The 18,145-nt window shown below is 40.4% G+C and overlaps 4 protein-coding genes across 6 annotated transcripts; 1 reads left to right on the top strand and 3 right to left on the bottom strand.

The window, feature by feature from the left end:
- Positions 1-253: 253 nt before the first annotated feature.
- LOC111327220 (ZP domain-containing protein) lies at positions 254-4,488 on the bottom strand. Of its 2 annotated transcripts, none has more exons than XM_088757670.1 (6): positions 4,154-4,488; positions 3,384-3,737; positions 2,827-3,046; positions 2,456-2,608; positions 2,095-2,225; positions 254-1,666 (listed from the first exon to the last, which is right to left on the bottom strand). In XM_088757670.1, exons 1-6 carry the CDS (start codon positions 4,275-4,277, stop codon positions 1,422-1,424), a joined length of 1,227 nt encoding a protein of 408 aa, XP_088613796.1. In that variant the 5' UTR covers positions 4,278-4,488; the 3' UTR covers positions 254-1,421. The 2 variants fall into 2 exon arrangements, with proteins under 2 accessions (XP_088613796.1, XP_022787087.2); XM_022931352.2 differs by lacking the exon at positions 4,154-4,488 and adding an exon at positions 3,851-4,082.
- Positions 4,489-8,176: 3,688 nt separating this feature from the next.
- Positions 8,177-12,275, top strand: LOC148732785 (uncharacterized). 2 transcript variants are annotated; one of them, XM_088757668.1, is made up of 2 exons: positions 8,177-10,552; positions 11,126-12,275. In XM_088757668.1, exons 1-2 carry the CDS (start codon positions 8,320-8,322, stop codon positions 11,512-11,514), a joined length of 2,622 nt encoding a protein of 873 aa, XP_088613794.1. In that variant the 5' UTR covers positions 8,177-8,319; the 3' UTR covers positions 11,515-12,275. The 2 variants fall into 2 exon arrangements, with proteins under 2 accessions (XP_088613794.1, XP_088613793.1); XM_088757667.1 differs by having other exon boundaries at positions 8,178-10,552; positions 11,051-12,275.
- A 509-nt stretch (positions 12,276-12,784) lies between these two features.
- On the bottom strand, positions 12,785-14,837 carry LOC148732786 (uncharacterized). Its single transcript, XM_088757676.1, has 2 exons — positions 14,106-14,837; positions 12,785-13,510 (listed from the first exon to the last, which is right to left on the bottom strand). Exons 1-2 carry the CDS (start codon positions 14,157-14,159, stop codon positions 13,115-13,117), a joined length of 450 nt encoding a protein of 149 aa, XP_088613802.1. The 5' UTR covers positions 14,160-14,837; the 3' UTR covers positions 12,785-13,114.
- Positions 14,838-16,300: 1,463 nt separating this feature from the next.
- LOC148732787 (uncharacterized) lies at positions 16,301-17,811 on the bottom strand. The gene has a single exon (XM_088757672.1). It carries the CDS (start codon positions 17,493-17,495, stop codon positions 16,629-16,631), a length of 867 nt encoding a protein of 288 aa, XP_088613798.1. The 5' UTR covers positions 17,496-17,811; the 3' UTR covers positions 16,301-16,628.
- Between the last annotated feature and the right edge of the window lie 334 nt (positions 17,812-18,145).

Consider the following 18,145-nt stretch of genomic DNA (forward strand, 5'->3'; position numbering starts at 1 on the left):
AGCTCGATCCAGAAAAATAATGAAACTACGTACTAGGTGTAAGTCACCTCCACGCTTAATACTTCTGTTGTTAGTTCTACTTAGCACTACTCTATTGTGCTATTTTAAGACCCCACTTTTAAAAAGGTAAAGACTAAAGATAAACTCATATGGTGTGACAGGTATTACGAAACAGGCAACTTGTCTGTTATGATAAAATAATCAAAGGAATAAATACCCCGACTAACAAACATGACCAAAAATTTCGACCCTATTCAGCAAAGTGACTTTAATCTTCCTTTAATGCATTTTTGACTGTCTATCTTCACAAATATCGTTCATACATCAGCAATTAAACTTGAATACAAAAATGAAGAGTATCGTCAACGACATTGAATGCTTTCTTGGTTAGTTTACGAGAATCAGTCTTTCCATTGAAAACATCAAAGGTATTTCCCTTAGTTCGGTTACAGCCCTGGGGTGTGAGCTCGCTTCAATAGTTGCATTGAGACAGATTTCCCAGTGGGGTCTTTTCGATCTCATTGTAGACTGACAATGTTATTGTCACATATGCTGGAAGGTCCACAGGTTAAGTGATCGGTTAAGCTAGTTGTAAAGTACTCGAAAGAGAGTCTGAGAATGGACACAGCTGATTTGTCGTGACAAACAAAATTCTTCAAGATAATTCGTTTCCTTTGTGTTGTTGATTCAATTAGCATTTTTAGAATCGCCCAACCGCGTTTTAACTTTGACTTTTTACCTATCTAATGACATTCTAATTGTCCTGACTGCGATAAACAAGATTTTATCACGAAACCAGCGGGAATGGAGTTGACTTCCATTGCGTCGAAAGCGTCGTCAGAAATATCGACAACATTCTTCCATGCTATCTGAACTTATTTCAAGCCATGTGCAGACTCAGGGAAGTCGACAGAAACCAGCTTCGAGTTCTTTTCCAACTAAGTGATTTCATGTTATTGATAATAATTCTGTAATTACTTTACAAATAGCTAATGACTCATTGAACTGTTTTTTTTTTTCCTTTTTTTTTTTACCTTTTCCAAATTTTTTTTCCTTGGGCTTTCTCTCAATTGAATGCTGGTTTCGTACAAGAAAAACTTTGTGTTTCCTTTAATCTTCAATCGTGCATGATATATCAGAGTTAAGGTATCGTAAGGGTTGTTCAACATAATAGATAAAAGTTGGTTGCTAAAACAATCTGGTCTCGAATAAATGCTGAACGTTTACAAATGCCCTTGGGAAACAACGTCAATATAATTCGATGACAGCCATTTCATTACTTACTTAGGTAAGGCCGACAAAAAGAACGAACCTGCATACTTAACCTTAATTATTGTTAGTGTTGTCACAAGTCAAACTTGGAAATGATTTACGGTCAGAAATATTTTATGGGCTTTTAACTTAAGTGTCCACCTTTTAAGCTAAGCGTTTTCACTCTCAGCATTCGCTTCCACCGTTTCACCGTCTTGGATGTGGGCATTTCCACTATTCATTTGCTGATCCTGGGTGGTGCCGGTGTACATGTCTCTGACCTTGTTCTTGTTCTTCATGAGCCGTAGAATGCGATATTTGACGAAAACAACAGCTAAACCTATGACTGCAACCAGACCAACTCCACCAGCGGCAGTTGCACCTCCTATTACAGCTGCTGACTGTTTTCCTTTGTCTGTAAAAGCACACACACAAGAAAAATGATGGTTTTATACGAACTTGATTTGTACACGTTTAAGATCTCACGTCCACAGGCTGTGACAATGATCGATGACTTTCTACATTTTTTATTGCTAACCACTGATGGTGATGCGTATTCGTAGGTTCTATTATACAGTCTTTTCTCATCTTTTTAGAACCCTGCCATCGTATTAGTATTTTAAAACCACTGTTATGTATGATTTACTTTACGGCTACCTCCGGGAAATAATGTTGTTAAAATTTCATTCTCATCGAATTTTTAAGTAACTCGCTAAGTGTCATTCTTTGAATTAGGACTGCCTTTTACTTCAGTAACGTGGAAAACGTTTCCCTTTACTCTCGTCATAATACACACTCTAGTTGTTTTAGTTGTATTAAACTTTGCGCATGATAATGATCTACCTCCTTCTTCGTTTTGGCTTTTCTCTTGGACAATTTTGATTGGCCCTCTTTTGATGATGTACGGACTGGTTGCGTCCTCTACCAGTTCACGTTTCTTCCTAGTAGCTGGCGGTACGCATCCCTGTTGGCACCTTCAAGTCATCAAATGCAAGTTACGAGTGATTTAGTCTATTGCAATGTTATCACTGAAAGTTAGTACTGGTGCTATGAGCTAGCATATTTCATCAAACTTTCAATTGTTTTAAAAAACAGATTGTCCTTCTGTTCCAAAACATGAAAAGTTTAGTCTGGTGGACCTTGGCTTTGAAATACGTAATTTTCCTGTGCATAATCGATCGCAAACTACCGCAAATGAACTCACCTGGAAGAGTTAGACCCTTTAAGACAGGCTAACAGCTCGCAGTGGATATAAAATGAGTCATATTCATTAAAGAACCTGAATGCTCTCAGTCTAAATGTTTGCCTATTTCTGCTTGGGTCGTAGTCGTGACTTAGAGTCGTGTCCATTGCACACCTTTTGATGCGAAAAACAAAAATGTGTTAACCAAATGACGAAATTATCCTGTTTTGGTCATATCATGATAAGTTAATAATTTTATATGAAACTACCGAAAGAAGAAATTGAGGTCCACTGAGGAAGGAACAAGGATGACGTTCAAAGAACTGGTAAGACTAAATTTTTCAAAATAAAAACTGGTAAGTTATTAACACCTTAATTAACATCACACGTACCCATCTTTTATAATGTGATATTGCGGCCACGAATAATAATCTGGAGTTTTTGTAGCCAAACAGCTGAGAGCCATCACCCCCAGGTCAGCACTGGACGCCACCTTGTACTCTAGGTAGATATACTCATTGAGCGTCACCTCGACAGGGAAAGCGGAGTAGGGCGTTAAGTAAGAAGAGCTTGCGAAGATATCAAATGTGAAGTTGAAGTCACCAAATTCCCCTGGAATAACAGTTTATCATCAAACAGAGTAATATTTGCATTAGATTACTCGAAGTTACCTTTTTTTGCAACAGATAATACTTTTGTGACAGTATCTGTTTGTCAAGTCATATGCAATTACTGCATTCTCGCCTTTTTACCACGGGCAACAAAGCTCCAGCATGTAAAAAGCGATCAAGGTAAAGTCTGCTACCTACCTAGGATGCTTAATGATTACTAGCGCAGTCAAATTGATCATCAGGATTCGACCGTGAAATACTACAAGTGTTGATTTAAGCCACTGACAGCATTCAGCAGAATTACGGATGAACTGTTGATTGGCGATACATTTACATACCTACACCGCGTACATCAACCCTTCCCTCGGGGACAAAGTTTAGGCTGAGAAACTTCGTTTTGGAATAGCTGCAATTAAACGGGAATTCAAAGTCATGTTCACGAGTAATCTGGCCGTCCACTAACTCGGCATCTTGATGAACAACATTGGAGAACACAATAGTGTCTTCAGTTTCCTGGAGTTTTGTTCCGCATCCATTTAGGGCCGTGCTAATGGAAATGAACTGTAGGCTGTCAGAGGCTGAACACGCAGGGGCATCCAAGGACATATTCCCCGCGTCTAGTGCGGGGAATATTCTCTTCTCAAATGTGATCTCCATCTGATGAGCACCGCAGGTAACAGTCACGCCAGGTTCTGAAATTATTTTCGAGAAATATATAATTAGGAATTTAGGCCCAGACGTATATCAATTTAGATCAGTTGTAGATGCGTGCGCTTGGCATTCACTTGCTATTTGGCTCGAGTACCTTTACTTCCGCCCTGTGCCATGCTCTTTGATATACAAGTGAGGAAGAGGAGAGCCAAAATCCAGGATATCATTTTGCATTCGAAACTTTGGTTGATTATCTCACTAAGTTGTACCAAGTCTAAACAGAAATCGCCTCACGATCTATTAATCGCCCTAATTTGGAAAATTTCGAGTAATGTAATGAGGCTGTGTATGGTTGCTTTCGCAATCAAAATAGTTGGCGTGCAAGTGAAAACCAATTACTTATTGAATTTCTAAGTTGATTTTCAAGTAATTGATGACGAACAGCCATTGTTCTTACCTACTGAAGTGTGCTTCGTTGTCTTACCGTGGGAAATTGGACAATGCACGGGTAGCCATATTTTCGAAAGGGCTGTTGACTCAGCCATGCTCTCAGCATTCAGTAGGATTTCAACGCGAATCATTTCTGGTTTCCCATAAGTTCCTCTGATCACTTTCGAGGAAAGTTCTAGCTTTATCAAAAAGTATTGATAAATTTTCAAGAATTGAAAATCCAAATCAGTATTTGAAGCTTCCACATGTATGAATCACAAAAATGTTTTCTGAATAGTGCACGCAATGGGACTTTGGTTCCACTTGGGCAAGAAAAACCTAACAGACCAACAAAAAAACTGCTGCAATCCCTGAAAATGATGTGAGTGTCACAACCATTGTTTAGAGCCTTCAGTAGAAAATAAAAATCAAACAAAACAAAGCATAATCAAACGAATTGAATCAGTAACGTGCTATCAATATCAAGCCTGCTCAGTTGAGCCCACTGCTGTGAAGATTCAAAACAATATGCATTAAAGCGGACGGCTGTCAAGCTTTTTACTGTTGCATGAAGGAGGGACCCACAACCCTTGAAAACTTAGTCTTCTAATGGATTATGCCTATTTTGTTAACAAAGTTAGGTTCCCTCAAGTTCTTGTCTCCTGAAGACAACATCTCGCTTAACTCTCTCCACGAGTGCATCCGTCATGAATCTGTGCTGTCGTCTTGAATTGCAGATTATCTAGTAGTACATAGAAGGCGACAACACGTCAAAGTAATCATTTTGATTAGCGTTAATTTCTTTGATACTCTCGTTAGATACTTTTATCAAGGTGTGGAGTTTGTGAAGAACATCATTTCTTTAATTCAGCCAAAATTTTACATAGCTAGGAGAGATTGCAGAGATTTCACGTTTTTCGGATTTTTGCGAATATATAATTTTGACGATGTTTTGAAACATAATTGACTAAGCTATCACTGATATTTGACATAATTCAAAGGGAATTGAACAAGGTTCCTTGTACGAAGTTTGAAAGAAAAACGTGCCCAGCCCCACGCGATTATGCGTATGACACGCTTCACTGGTTGAGACTTCGCAAGATTAAAAACGCATTTATTTTGTTCAGTAACTATAACCCTGTATTAGCTATTTCCTCTGCATTTTCTTCTCAAACTGAAAATAGAATAATGTCAACGTTGCAAAATCGTCAGGGAATACACTACCTGAGCATTTATTTGTTGCAAACAACGCCATTGTTAAAGCAATCATAACGGAACAGGAAATTGCTAACCCCCGGCTGAGTGAGTATGCCAATGCGGTATAAACTTGACGCGCGGAACCTTTAGGAAACGAGTCTTTTTCCGAGAAATCAAAGAGATTAAGAACAAAGGACCACAACTGGCCATACGATAAGTGTTACAAGTCACTGATTGTTTTTGTGAAAGAATATCAAAACATTATTTCGCTAAGTATGTTATCAACTCGTTTAAGCTTCTTCAAAGTTGTTTCCATTTTATTGGAAAATAATGTTAATCTTGTTACTCTTGTCACCTCCTCATAAATTTCACTTTCTCAGAGTACACCGTGGCGTCATCGAGTCCATTACGCGGCATCAACCGTTTTACATTTCACTTCTATGAAAATTTCAACAACACACCGTCTGCATTGTACCTCGGCAACAAAACATATTTTCCTTTTATGAATCAAAGATGAATGCGTTGATGAGATTAAAGAAAACTGGCAACAACCTGTTGGTGATAAGGGGAGAGCATTGCTTAACTGTCACATCCTAAACTTTTAGCAGATATTCTCAACAGAACGATTTTAGCACTCCATCTAACCGCGACAACGTTTCCTGAAGGAGACGCTCTGAGCCTGATCCGTGATAAAGCTACAACAGCGCCTAGCAGTAACATGTCGCTGGCACATGTCAGAACTCCGACGTCAATTCCCTCTAGAATTGGATATGTGCAAGATCAGAAACCGACAGACAGTGGAAACAACGCCATCTATTCTGAAGATTCAGAAATGTAAACACTGAAAATCGAGATTTTCAAAGCCAAAATACTTAAAAAAAAACTTCAAATGGACAAACAACCGGTCATCCACATAGAAAAAACAAGGGACAAAATGATCGCAAACGTTCTCAGTTTGAATCTCATTTATTTGAATGAGGATGACAATGAAATGGAAATAAGAATACGGAAGGCATGACAATAATAATAATAATAATAATAATAATAATAATAATAACTTTTATTTCTATAGCGCTCTTACCCTTTGTTCAAGACGCTTTACAACACTGTGCGGGGGACTTTCCAGACTGCCAGTGGCAGTTTACAATCAACAAAGGCGAATTTTTAGCAGATATCCCCTCCCCCCAATTTCCAGTAAACAGGCCAGACCTCACCACAGTAATCTCGTGACGTAGATTTTTTAACGTCCCCTGCCTAATCAAATTATATAATTAATAGATACGGGACCTACCATTTATTCGTCCTTGTCTGAGAACACTAGAATGTCTATCCATTTCTTGATATTATAGAAAGGTAGCACATTCTCCTCAGTTATTTTAAGACCATGTGTCTTGGTTCGGCCGGGGCAAGACGAGTAGTTTGATTATTTTAAGCGAAAAAGGACAAGACGAGTAGTCTCATTATTTTTTTTAAGCGAAAAACGTAAGGGGAACAATTTTGCGTGGTCTAGGGGGTAGATACGAAGACGCTTTTTGTCATACTTCTCTACAGATAATTTCCATCAAGGTCATGGTCCATCTTGCAAGTTTTCCCTTTGTTTTCGGAACGTTTTGATACCGGAAATATTTAATAGCTATTTCGCCAATGTAGTTCCAACAAATCACCGTGAAAATTATTTCAACGATCATCCAAGTGTAAAACTAATCGCTAGCAAAATGCTGCTAGATCAGTTTGTCTTGCAGCCTGCGAGTTGCAGCTATGTACGTGAATCGAAGTCTCAGACAATCTAAATCCCCGGAAGACTGTTGGCGTAGATGGAACTTCACCGCGTCTCTTAAGGCTCGCTGCTCCCATCCTAGCGGAGGTGATAACACAGCTGATGAACTATCTGAGTATGAACCAATCATGGCCAACCGAATGGAAGAGAGGGAACTTGACACCGGTATTTAAAAAAGAAGGGCTTACACTCAAAGGAAATGATCGTCCTGTTTCGAATCTTACCGCCATTTCTAAAGAGTTCGAGAAGGTTATCTTTGACCAGCTGTACGGCGCTTTCCATGATCATCTTTCTTTGAATCTATCTGGGTTCTTGAAGAAACACTCTTGGGTTGTGTCCTGGTGTACCGGTTAACGAAAATGTGTCCTGGTGTGCCCGTTAACCAAAATATGTCTTGGCGTGCTGGTTATCGAAAATTGCGTGACATCGGCCGATCGCGGAATGATAGCGTGACAGCTAGTTAGTTTCATGAATAATAAATGCTGGAAGGGGTAATTGGGCCAGTCGGGTCATTTGGGCCAGCGGGGTCATTTGGGTCATTTAGGCCAGTTGGGTCATTTGGGCCAATTGGGTCATTTGGGCCGGTTGGGTCATTTGGGCCGGTTGGGTCATTTAGGCCAGTTGGCTCATTTGGGCCGCTTGGGTCATTTGGGCCGGTTGGGTCATTTGGGCCGGTTGGGTCATTTGGGCCGGTTGGGTCATGTGGGCCGGTTGGGTCATTTGGGCCAGTTGGGTCATTTGGGCCGCTTGGGTCATTTGGGCCGGTTGGGTCATTTGGGCCGGTTGGGTCATTTGGGCCGGTTGGGTCATGTGGGCCAGTTGGGTCATTTGGGCCAGTTGGGTCATTTGGGCCAGTTGGGTCATTTGGGCCGGCTGGGTCATTTGGGCCAGTTGGGTCATTTGGTCAGTGGTCATCAACAGTAGGCTGCCAAGCGCTTCCATGTGTTTGTGGACTAATTCGATGAAAACATCGGCCTTTTGTTTTTTTACGTTGTCGATTTGACTCACGGCGTGAAACTTTGTGGTTTCGTTGAGGTGACCGCTGACCAATAAAATACTGTATCGTCCCCTAAAAAACGTATTTCCGCGGTGTCATTTGGGCCAGTTGGGCTATTTAAATCAGTGGGTGGCCAGTTAGCTATTAAACCGGGTGAATTTTTCGCAGTCAGTGTAACAATTGGGCCAGTTGGGTCATCTGGGCCAGTTGGGTTATTTGAAGAATGAAGATAAATCAGGAATTTCTGAGTTATGTTCAGCATAATGTAAAAAAATACGAAGATCGTCTACTTCGGGGCGAAAAGTTGGATGGACCTGCGATTATTGAGCCAGGGCAGCAGTTAAACCCAGACTTTCGCAGTCCTCCTAACGTTAGCGACTATGTGCTTCCTAGAATCATCATTTGGGATCCATTGAAGCAGCAGCAGCATTGTTTCAAGACTGGATTCACATGCCCCCATTATGAGCATGGCCATCAGAATACTATCCTTACTCCCTGTAAGTGGAAAGATGGGACGAGTGAGCGAGATTTGCCTCGCCAAATTTATTGTGTAAATGGCCCCGTGTTGCTAGCGAGCCGTGTGTATCGATGCACTCAAGGACACGAAATCGCCGGTCATGACCCCAGACTACTAGAGAATATACCATCAGGTGATATTAAATTTCATCTTGGCCATAAGTTAGGATTTACTCCTGACCTTTGCTCTTTAGTGTTTGCATTGGCTTCAAGTGGACACCCATTTAATGAAATTGAACTGTTTCTAGCGCAAAGATACCTGGAAAACTTTGCGGAAAGACAGTGTAAGTATGCCAGACACATCTCTACATATCTGGAGCAAAATAAGTCCGTAGACAAAGGCAAACTTCCAAAATTCCCATCTTTTGATGTATGGAGGCCAACACCAAGCACAGACACAGTTCATCAGTGCTTTCTGTATATTTTTAAAGAGAACCATCAATTTTTTCGGCAAAACATAAGTGAGAAAACTGCTGAATGGATGAGTGCTGACCACACATTCAAAGTTGCTGCAAACATTGGTTGCATGCTCCCAAATGGATCTTGGTCTACGCAATTTGATTCCCTCTATATCGTTATGAATGAAATTGGCCAGGTACTCACCTACAAACTGACAAAGGGTACTGCAATAAGCAAGGTAGAGGACATTTTAAAGAATTTGGAGCATACATTTGATAAACAGAAAGCATCCTGTGACACAATTTTTGTGGACAATTGCTGCAAGGTTCGAAGCAAATTACAGCAGATTTTCCCACACGTGTCTGTCAAGCTTGACTTGTTTCATGCCATTCAAAGAGTCACCACAAAAGTGCCCAAGGGCAAACGGCAGTACTTGTCCTCATCTTTCATAGATGACTTTAAGATGATATTCCGAGCTGATGCAGACCAAGGTGAAATTAGAGAGATGGATACACCAGATGAGCATACAATAATGAGTAATCTTGAACATCTTACAGAGAGATGGAAAGATGTAAATTATGACAATGGTGAGACTGTTTTGAATGAAAATGTTTTGCATGAAATTGAAAATTTGAAGGTTCACATCGAAAGAGGCTGTTTGTCAAAGATTTCTCAAGGGGGTGGCTCCACAAGAAATGAAAATCTACACAAAAATTTGAGGGCTGTGATAGCCCGATCAAGGCTGGGTTGTGAATTGGCTGAGGCATTACTGGCAACCTTCTTTTACCTCTGGAATGAGAGGAGAGGTGCATCAGAATTACCATCAGGTTGTGTAAGGCCTATCCTATCCTACAGAGCGGCATTAGAAGAACAAGGCTTTGAACCCACAGCTGAAAGGTTTGGCATAATCCCACAGTCAAGTGATCCTGAGAATGCTAGTGTACCCAAGGAGTATGATCCTGAAGTCATGCAGAGTAATTTGCTTGAAATGTCTGTTAACAGCACTTATGAAAATCTTGACACAAGCAAGGACAGGCTCAGTGACACTGAGCATAACTACATTTTTTGCCAGGCTGTGAACTTGTCTGTTCTTTATAATCAGCTGCGTTCACGATGTAAAAATCCCAGGTTGAGTTCCAAGCTACTTTACTTGATGCCCTGCAGCTTACTTCTGTTCAGTAACTCCACATTCAACACAGAGAAAGTTGCTGAACACTCTGAACGGCTAAACAAGAATCTATTGGGGTACAGCCTACAACTAGCCACTGCCGAGTACGATTGTCCAGCAGATAGCATTTTTCTCAGTGTTATTCGCCAGCTGAAAGAAATGTCAGCATCATCACCTTCTCTTCAAAAGCACTTGGTCTTCCTTGGAATTTCACTGGGAGACAGTGGTTACATCAAGATTGTCCAAGAATTGCGGGATCTTGTAGTCAATGAGTGCCTAAACAATGCTGGAAGGTACAAGCATGCCCTTCTGTCACCTGATAAGCATTTTGATGATGAGATAAACAAATTCAGGGAGTGTGGATACTTTTCAAGTAAGTGATCACACCAATTTTTATGTGTAACAGGACTACATGCTGTCCAATTTAGAAAAAATAGCCAAATTAAGGATTATTTGGATGATTTGGAGCTATTCAAATTCCTCCTAAATCGGACAGTTTTGATAAAATTAAAGAATAATAGCTTTCCTGAAATAAAACAAAATTTAAAGAAATTATCAAAGCTTAATTGGTGTTTTCAAATGAGTGGAGGTGTGTTAGAACAATTACTTCTATCTGGGAGGTGTGCATCTTCTTTGAAACTAGACATTTTGACATTATTTTACCATTGCAAACACTCCTGCACCTTCTGTTTATAGATGACTTAGGAGCATTTTTTCAAGAAAACAAATTATTTCCAATATTTTTGGATTTATTAAATATGTAACTTCTATGTATAGGAAAACATGTTAACCTTTTCTTTACTCCATAAGGACCAATTGTGCACTGCTAAGCACACCAAAAAGCCTGTCTTAAACTTTCATTCTTTTTTAGATGAGTTGGGGAATGTCATAGGAATTGCACTATCCCAGATTCTGAGACTAAACATTGTCATCTTTACATCACTAGACCACATGCCAGTGGTACCAGTTTCCCCACTTTTGCCTTGCACAGCTACAAATGCCATTTTTCTGGGATATAGTATTGGTCAACCAGAATTATATCACACTGTGGTATCTTTGGAGAATGTGTTTGAAGAAATCCCACCCCATGTTAGTTCTACGAGTATGTGTAGCAATGCTTCTCCAAAGGAACAGGTGCCTGAGCACTGCTCATGTGGTCGTGGTTCTGCCAAAAAAGATGGAAGAAAATTCTGCTTTCAAGCACCAAATGGTAACAAGAGCCGGTGTAAGTGCTACTCTACAACAGCTGGTTGCTCCCATCGATGTAAATGTGTTGATTGTGGAAATCCTTATGGCAGCTCCCAGGCTGCCAAACAGGTATACACACAGATGTGACAACTTCAAGATACCGACCCAAGCAAAAACTACAAGAGGTCAAAGGGAGCACCTCCAGTCTGGATTACCTTATGAAACAAGGTTTAACTCCAGTATTTGGATGGTCTGAGATTGAAAGTCTTACATTAGACTGTCTTGTGAACTTTGCATCTTTGAAAGGTTTAAGCATTGAACCTTCAAAAGTACATGAATACTACTCCAGACTTTATGACATTTCAAAAAGTATTGGCAGTCCCCTGCAACCAAAGAAAGCCAATCAAATAGATGGGAAACTCCAAAGCATTAAGAAAGTGGCTAAAGGCTTTGAAGCCCTTTACAAAAAGCAGGTTGAACTGAACTGGTTCTGATGGGAGAGACCTTTTGGAATACTGTAACCACCACCTAATGTCAGCCAAGTCAATTTGTTTTTTTAACTAATTGGCAGGGAACCAGTATTAATAACAATTAGAGCATTAATAACAATTAGAGCATTAATAACAATTAGAGCATTAACAACAATTCGACATAGAGTATTACTTGCTGGTCAAATAGAAACTTCAACATCTCCCCCTCCCCCCCCCCCCCCATTCCCAGCCCCCAGCATGATCCAGGTAATAGTTATAGTATACATAACAATCTGCACATGATTTAAATGAACAGGAACTTTTATTGTTAATTCAGTTATGTTATTACTTGGGTGTTCAGTTTTGAAATATCACTTTGAAATATATTAATTCCATGAAATATGAAAGGTACCTGAATAAAAGAAATTCTTACAACTATGTAATTCTACAATATTAATTGGGTTTAAATTTGTATTTCAAGAAATATTTCCAACACACCTCTGCAAAAAATAGATTGTATCTATCCAATTTGTTATTAATAATGTTATGCACATCTATTGCAATCCAAATTCTTCTTTATGATGAAATCACTTTCATTAATTCAGTTTTGTCATTATTTTCTTTGGATGATCAGTTTTTGAAATATGACATCAAAATATAACAAATAAAATTTAGATAGAACATGATCAACATAAATTGTTATAAACTATCTTTCTCTACAATATTAATTGGGTTTCAATTTGTGATTAATGTCAATACACCTCTGTAAAAAAATCAATTATGTATCCAATTTATTAATAATTTTATGTACATCTGTTACAGTCTGGAGACAACAATAACACAATAGTGAGATTTAGCACTTGGTTTACCAGAAAAGAGTGACCATGATTTTCCAGCCATTTTTTTTTTATGTTTGTTGGATGGGCTTTGCAGTGTCTGCAAATGATGTAGCTGTTTTGCATTTGTTGAGTATATGGGGATTTCTTCCTTTTCCTCTCACAGAGCAGAAGTCACACAAGTAAATGAAGTACTTCATATTTGAAACCCTTGAAATGCCATGCTTTTCATCAGCAGAAAGCTGCAAGAATTCATGTAAACCCAAAGTGACTTGAGCTTGTATGAAGCTTAAGCAGTTATGCTAACACTATTTTACGTGAAAAGTGAAAGGGTAAGCTGATGGTTGCTGTTTCGAGTAAAAGCAGTGCTAAGTCTCCCTAATGATTTAGATGTCCCATCTTTACCATTGTGATGAGCAGCACAATATTAATTAAAAGGTACTATTCTGTTGCCTGCAAGAAAGCTACAATCTCATCCTTTTGTGGATGAGCATTCATAACAGTCTCTAGCATGTCCTCTGTGATCTTCTTGTCTTTTGTGAGGAATGCCTGATGGTGTTCTTCTGGTGTTACACCACATGCAGCAACTGCATTTGAGTTTGCAACTATTGGAAGCTTTTTGAAGAAGACCACCAGCTTATTTACCTTCATAACAGAGCCAATTGTAGCAGCCTGTAAGGCTGCCATGGCTTCCTGGGCTGCTTTGCTGCTGGGTCTTCTTGTAGAAGAATAGCTCTGCACTACTCTCCTCACACTAACAAAAAGACCAGGCAGGCACAGAATTCTTTTTTGTATGTCTTCACATAACACCCCCACTTTGAGTCCTGCTGGGGACTTCTGCAGACGGCAAGACTGTAAAACAAATCCATTTAGCTCCAATTAAACTAAACCTTTGAGTTTCCATGTCACCAGCAGTCTACAGAATATTGAGCGAGTAATTCAAACCATGTATCTTGTGGTTTAATTGTTTTTTTGACCAGTTTGGAATAAAAATTCGAACTGACCTATAAATGAATCAACCAAAAACAAATTTGTACCACAACATTTATAGAACGTACACAGTTTTTTTTTACCACCCTCAAAAAAAGTGCGTTGAAGTGCTTTTCCATAATCATTTCTAACCTGCTGAAATGGCTACAATGAACTAGCTGTTAAAAATTAACTAAATAAGCTCTTAACCAAACAGCACTTTCTCTCATTTAATCTTTTGGTTTGGAATGCTAGGTAGGTCTTACACTGCTAATCATCAGAATTAATGTAAAATATACAGATGTAAATTCAGGTTAATATATAGTCATTTCCTTTCCAGCTGCATGAACATGTGGGTCACCATAATAGATCATTATAATAATAATAATATTTATTATTATTATTATTATTATTATTATTATTAGTTTCATCATTAATATAATTAGTATTTTATTGAACTCACCAGCTCTGAGATTCCCTTCATGGTCTCAAGAGTATCAGTGAAAGTTATTGCCATTTATGGTCTCTGCTGTTATAGCTGTGGGCGTTGTCCCCGATTCTAAGGCAAGTGCTTTGGTAAGCCGGTGGTAGAGGACATGCATATTCAAGGCCACACGTAGAGTGTTTTTATATTTCTTCGAACCTGAAGAAATAATTGAATTAGCAACTGCCCCCTGGCTGTCATCTTCGTTGGGCTTACTGAACTTAAAGAAAAGCTCCTTGGCAGTAGCAGTCAGTGTGTACTTCAGTGCTGGTGTTGTATTATGTTCCACATATATCTTTTCAAATACATCGCCAAGAGATTTAACAGAAAACTCGTCAAGGGAGTCAGAGTTCTCTGCCATAGCTTCCAGGTCTAGATGTTCCGATCTCCTTTGATAAAAAAAGAGCAGCCTCTCTGCCAGCCCATTTTTTGAGGCCACAATTTTTGGCCAAACTGACTCTAGGAACTGCTGAGGGGTGGTGAAAGCAAGGAGGGCTAGTTTAGCTGAAGTAACACCAACCCGCTTGCCTTTTGTTCCTTTTAGAACATACCAAAAATCTCCATCGTAACATTTACACAGGCGTTCCATTGAGAGGCTCGTGTGTGATATTGACTTTCCTTGATGTGTTAGTCTTTGCAGGAGAGAGTATGCCTCATCCACACAAAGGATTGGCACTGTAGATGCTGCAATAAAATGTACCAAATTCTTTCTATTACAATTAATATATGTTTCACTGGACAACTGAAAGTCAATTTGAACTAAAATTAATTTCGAATATTACCCATTCTACCCACTTACCCTCGATTGCAGAGTGAAGGGGCCCAGAAAGACCCCACACAAAACAGACAGGGATGCTCATCGCCTTGCTTTGGAGTGTAAATTGCAGATGTTTATTCTTGCCTAGGGCATTTTCAGAGAAAATGCCAATATTTTTAAGACACAAAGGAGTACACATCAAGAAATGGAAAAAAAATATTGCATGTTATGTACCTACATCTGAGCCCCTCACCCAACTCCTGGGGATGGAGGGCACAAGTTCAGAGGTCCTTGAAAAGAACATTTAACCCTTAACACCTTAGCACTGGTTTGAATATCCTCTACACTATTCTTTGTACATTAAGTATCATAACATGAACTTACTGCACACAAAAGATAATAATGGATGTCTAAAAATACCAACCTCCCAGGAAATGGTTGAATAGGCTGCTTGATGATGTTTCATCTATTACGATGCTGGTCTGAATTTTCTCCTCAACATGGCCCACAATTGGCTCCACGCATCCCTTCTGGCACGCTGGTGTTTTTCCCGTTCCAGAAGGGGCAGTAGCGATGAGATGGAGATTTGCTTTCTCCTCGTAGGAACGAAACAGCTTTAAAGTTGTTTGGCCGAGCAAAGAGCTCGTCGACACCAAAGTTGAACAGAGAAGCATCTCGCTTGTGGTGCCATTGCTGCAAGCGAACGCAGACAGCCATTGACGAAGGCGTTGAGGCACAACTTCGTCGATTGGAAGAATAATTTGGCTTAGCTGAGATTGCAGATCCGTAGTCGATGTTACATTACTTTGAGTGTCCATGATATTAATACCGAGGATCAATAAATCTATCTTTGTACCTATAACCAGCTTCCTTTGATGGCGGGAAAATCTAGATTGATTTAACAGGCGCCTGCGTCAGCGGTTGTATTTTGGCGATTGTGGCGGGAAAGCGACGGAAAAATATTATTCACCCAAATGACCCAACTGGCCCAATTAACCCAACTGGCCCAGATAACCCAACTGGTCCAATTGTTACACTGACTGCGAAAAATTCACCCGGTTTAATAGCTAACTGACAACCCTCTGATTTAAATAGGCCAACTGGCCCAAATGACCCAACTGGCCCAAATGACCCAGCCGGCCCAAATGACCCAACTGGCCCAAATGACCCAACTGGCCCACATGACCCAACCGGCCCAAATGACCCAACCGGCCCAAATGACCCAAGCGGCCCAAATGACCCAACTGGCCCAAATGACCCAACTGGCCCACATGACCCAACCGGCCCAAATGACCCAACCGGCCCAAATGACCCAAGCGGCCCAAATGAGCCATCTGGCCTAAATGACCCAACCGGCCCAAATGACCCAAGCGGCCCAAATGACCCAATTGGCCCAAATGACCCAACCGGCCTAAATGACCCAAATGACCCCGCTGGCCCAAATGACCCGACTGGCCCAATTAACCCTTCAAGCATTTATTATTCATGAAACTAACTAGCTGTCACGCTATCATTCCGCGATCGGCCGATGTCACGCAATTTTCGATAACCAGCACGCCAAGACATATTTTGGTTAACGGGCACACCAGGACACATTTTCGTTAACCGGTACACCAGGACACAACCCCAAGTTGGGATAAATTAAATCTGAGTGCAGACATATCCTTTCCAAAAGAAGCCTCTTAAGATTGATAAATAATAACAGACCTTACTTACCCCTGTCCTTCCAAGTTTGGTGATATTGATTACAGCTTGCCAAGTATTACCAGATATCCTTGCCTTGGTCTTGAAATATAATAGCACCCAATCTGGAACTCGGAGGCTTCCACGTATAAGGAAAATGTTTCATCACCAACAAGCTCTTCCACCGTCCGTTTAACTCCTTTCTTTAAGGCCACATCCTCCACAATCTCATTTACAATAGCCTTGGCCTCAGGATCGCCAAAAGCACACATGCTGGAAAGCACCGTTGATAAATTTTCTCGGTTCCTTTCACAAATGCCTTGTGCATCTTGGAGAACGCGGCTCCCCCTTTTCTTAATAAGGAAAGTCTTTTCTGGGGTCTCCAAATCATTCCTTTGAGCAATCTCCTTTAGATTAGGAGAACTAAGACTGCCACTGTTTGGAGGAGTCAAATGAACCGAGACAGGCATTTCTTTCGTACTAGGTGGAGTGTTGAATTGAGGGGTCATTGTAAGGCGCCGAGCTGCACGTGGTCGCTCGCAATTCAAGTCGTTGCCGTCTCCCGTGAGTGAACTCAAATCCAAGCCATTCAAAAATTCTTTAACTTTATAAATCGCGGCGGATCCTCCGTCTTCAGAACCTCTTTTTTTCCTCAGAATAACCGATACAAGTCCAAAAGACGAGCAAAAAACTTCAAATGCGCTGGAATTTTTCTTGTTGACGAAGGGGCGCCCATCGAGAAGCCGAAGTTTGTCGCTTTCAATTCGGCAGAAATCTTCTGGAAAAGTTGTCCCGATCGGCGATCGCTTAAAATATTGCAGAGGGGTAATTCCACAAAATTCTGTTGTGAGCACATACCAGTAATTATGCTCGCTTAATGCATCACTGACGACGCGAGAGAAAGTCGAAAAACCTTCCCTCGGCGCCATTTTTGGCGAAAATAACTAAGAAAACTACATGCACTACAAAGCAATCTGGGAAAAAAAAAAAAGAACATTGTCCAGATCCAAAAACAGACACTGTCCAGATCCAACCGAAAGGGGCGCTAACGATATTAACCATGCAAACGCTGACATAAAAACCACATATTTAATGGGATTAGAACGCCTGAGGAGTTTGATGTGTACTTCCAGTGCAGACGATTTGCGTCCCCTCATGAAATCAAGGAGTCGGTTGCACTCTGCGGATGGTAAATAGTTCCAACAACAATAGATGGTATGCCCCTAGGGAGCCGTTTGGGGCGGATTTTGACCAATAAAACTCCAAAATTCTCGTCCATAAGGTCGGATAGAACATCAAATCGGATAGAATCGCGGACGTACATGCAAATGCCTCCATGATCACTAGTTACCCTGTCTCCGCGGATGATATTGTAACACGAAATTGTCATCAATGTGGTTTTTGAGCCATGTTTCCGTGATGTAAATGAAGTCCAGATTTGCATTGCAAATGTCACTCGAACTTCGTCAATCTTTGGTGAGAGAGACATCACATTTGAGAGAATAAAAGGCAGCACAAACGAGTAAGCAGAGCCAGATTCCAAAGGGGCTTCGAGACGAATAACCTTGCAGTTAGCAGG

The sequence above is a fragment of the Stylophora pistillata genome, chromosome 4 (genome assembly GCF_964205215.1).
Source record: "Stylophora pistillata chromosome 4, jaStyPist1.2, whole genome shotgun sequence".
Taxonomy (NCBI): Eukaryota; Metazoa; Cnidaria; class Anthozoa; order Scleractinia; family Pocilloporidae; genus Stylophora; species Stylophora pistillata.

Excerpts from the sequence above, each read along its gene's own strand:
- LOC148732786 (XM_088757676.1), bottom strand. The coding sequence starts at position 14,159 with ATGGCAATAACTTTCACTGATACTCTTGAGACCATGAAGGGAATCTCA. Across the intron at positions 13,511-14,105 it reads TGAAGGGAATCTCAGAGCTG|AAGTCCCCAGCAGGACTCAA; the intron begins GTGAGTTCAATA and ends TGCCGTCTGCAG.
- LOC148732787 (XM_088757672.1), bottom strand. The coding sequence starts at position 17,495 with ATGGCGCCGAGGGAAGGTTTTTCGACTTTCTCTCGCGTCGTCAGTGAT.
- LOC148732785 (XM_088757667.1), top strand. The coding sequence starts at position 8,320 with ATGAAGATAAATCAGGAATTTCTGAGTTATGTTCAGCATAATGTAAAA. Across the intron at positions 10,553-11,050 it reads GGAGTGTGGATACTTTTCAA|ATGAGTTGGGGAATGTCATA; the intron begins GTAAGTGATCAC and ends ATTCTTTTTTAG.
- LOC111327220 (XM_088757670.1), bottom strand. The coding sequence starts at position 4,277 with ATGATTCGCGTTGAAATCCTACTGAATGCTGAGAGCATGGCTGAGTCA. Across the intron at positions 3,738-4,153 it reads AACGAAGCACACTTCAGTAG|AACCTGGCGTGACTGTTACC; the intron begins GTAAGAACAATG and ends AAATAATTTCAG. Across the intron at positions 1,667-2,094 it reads AAGCCAAAACGAAGAAGGAG|ACAAAGGAAAACAGTCAGCA; the intron begins GTAGATCATTAT and ends GTGCTTTTACAG.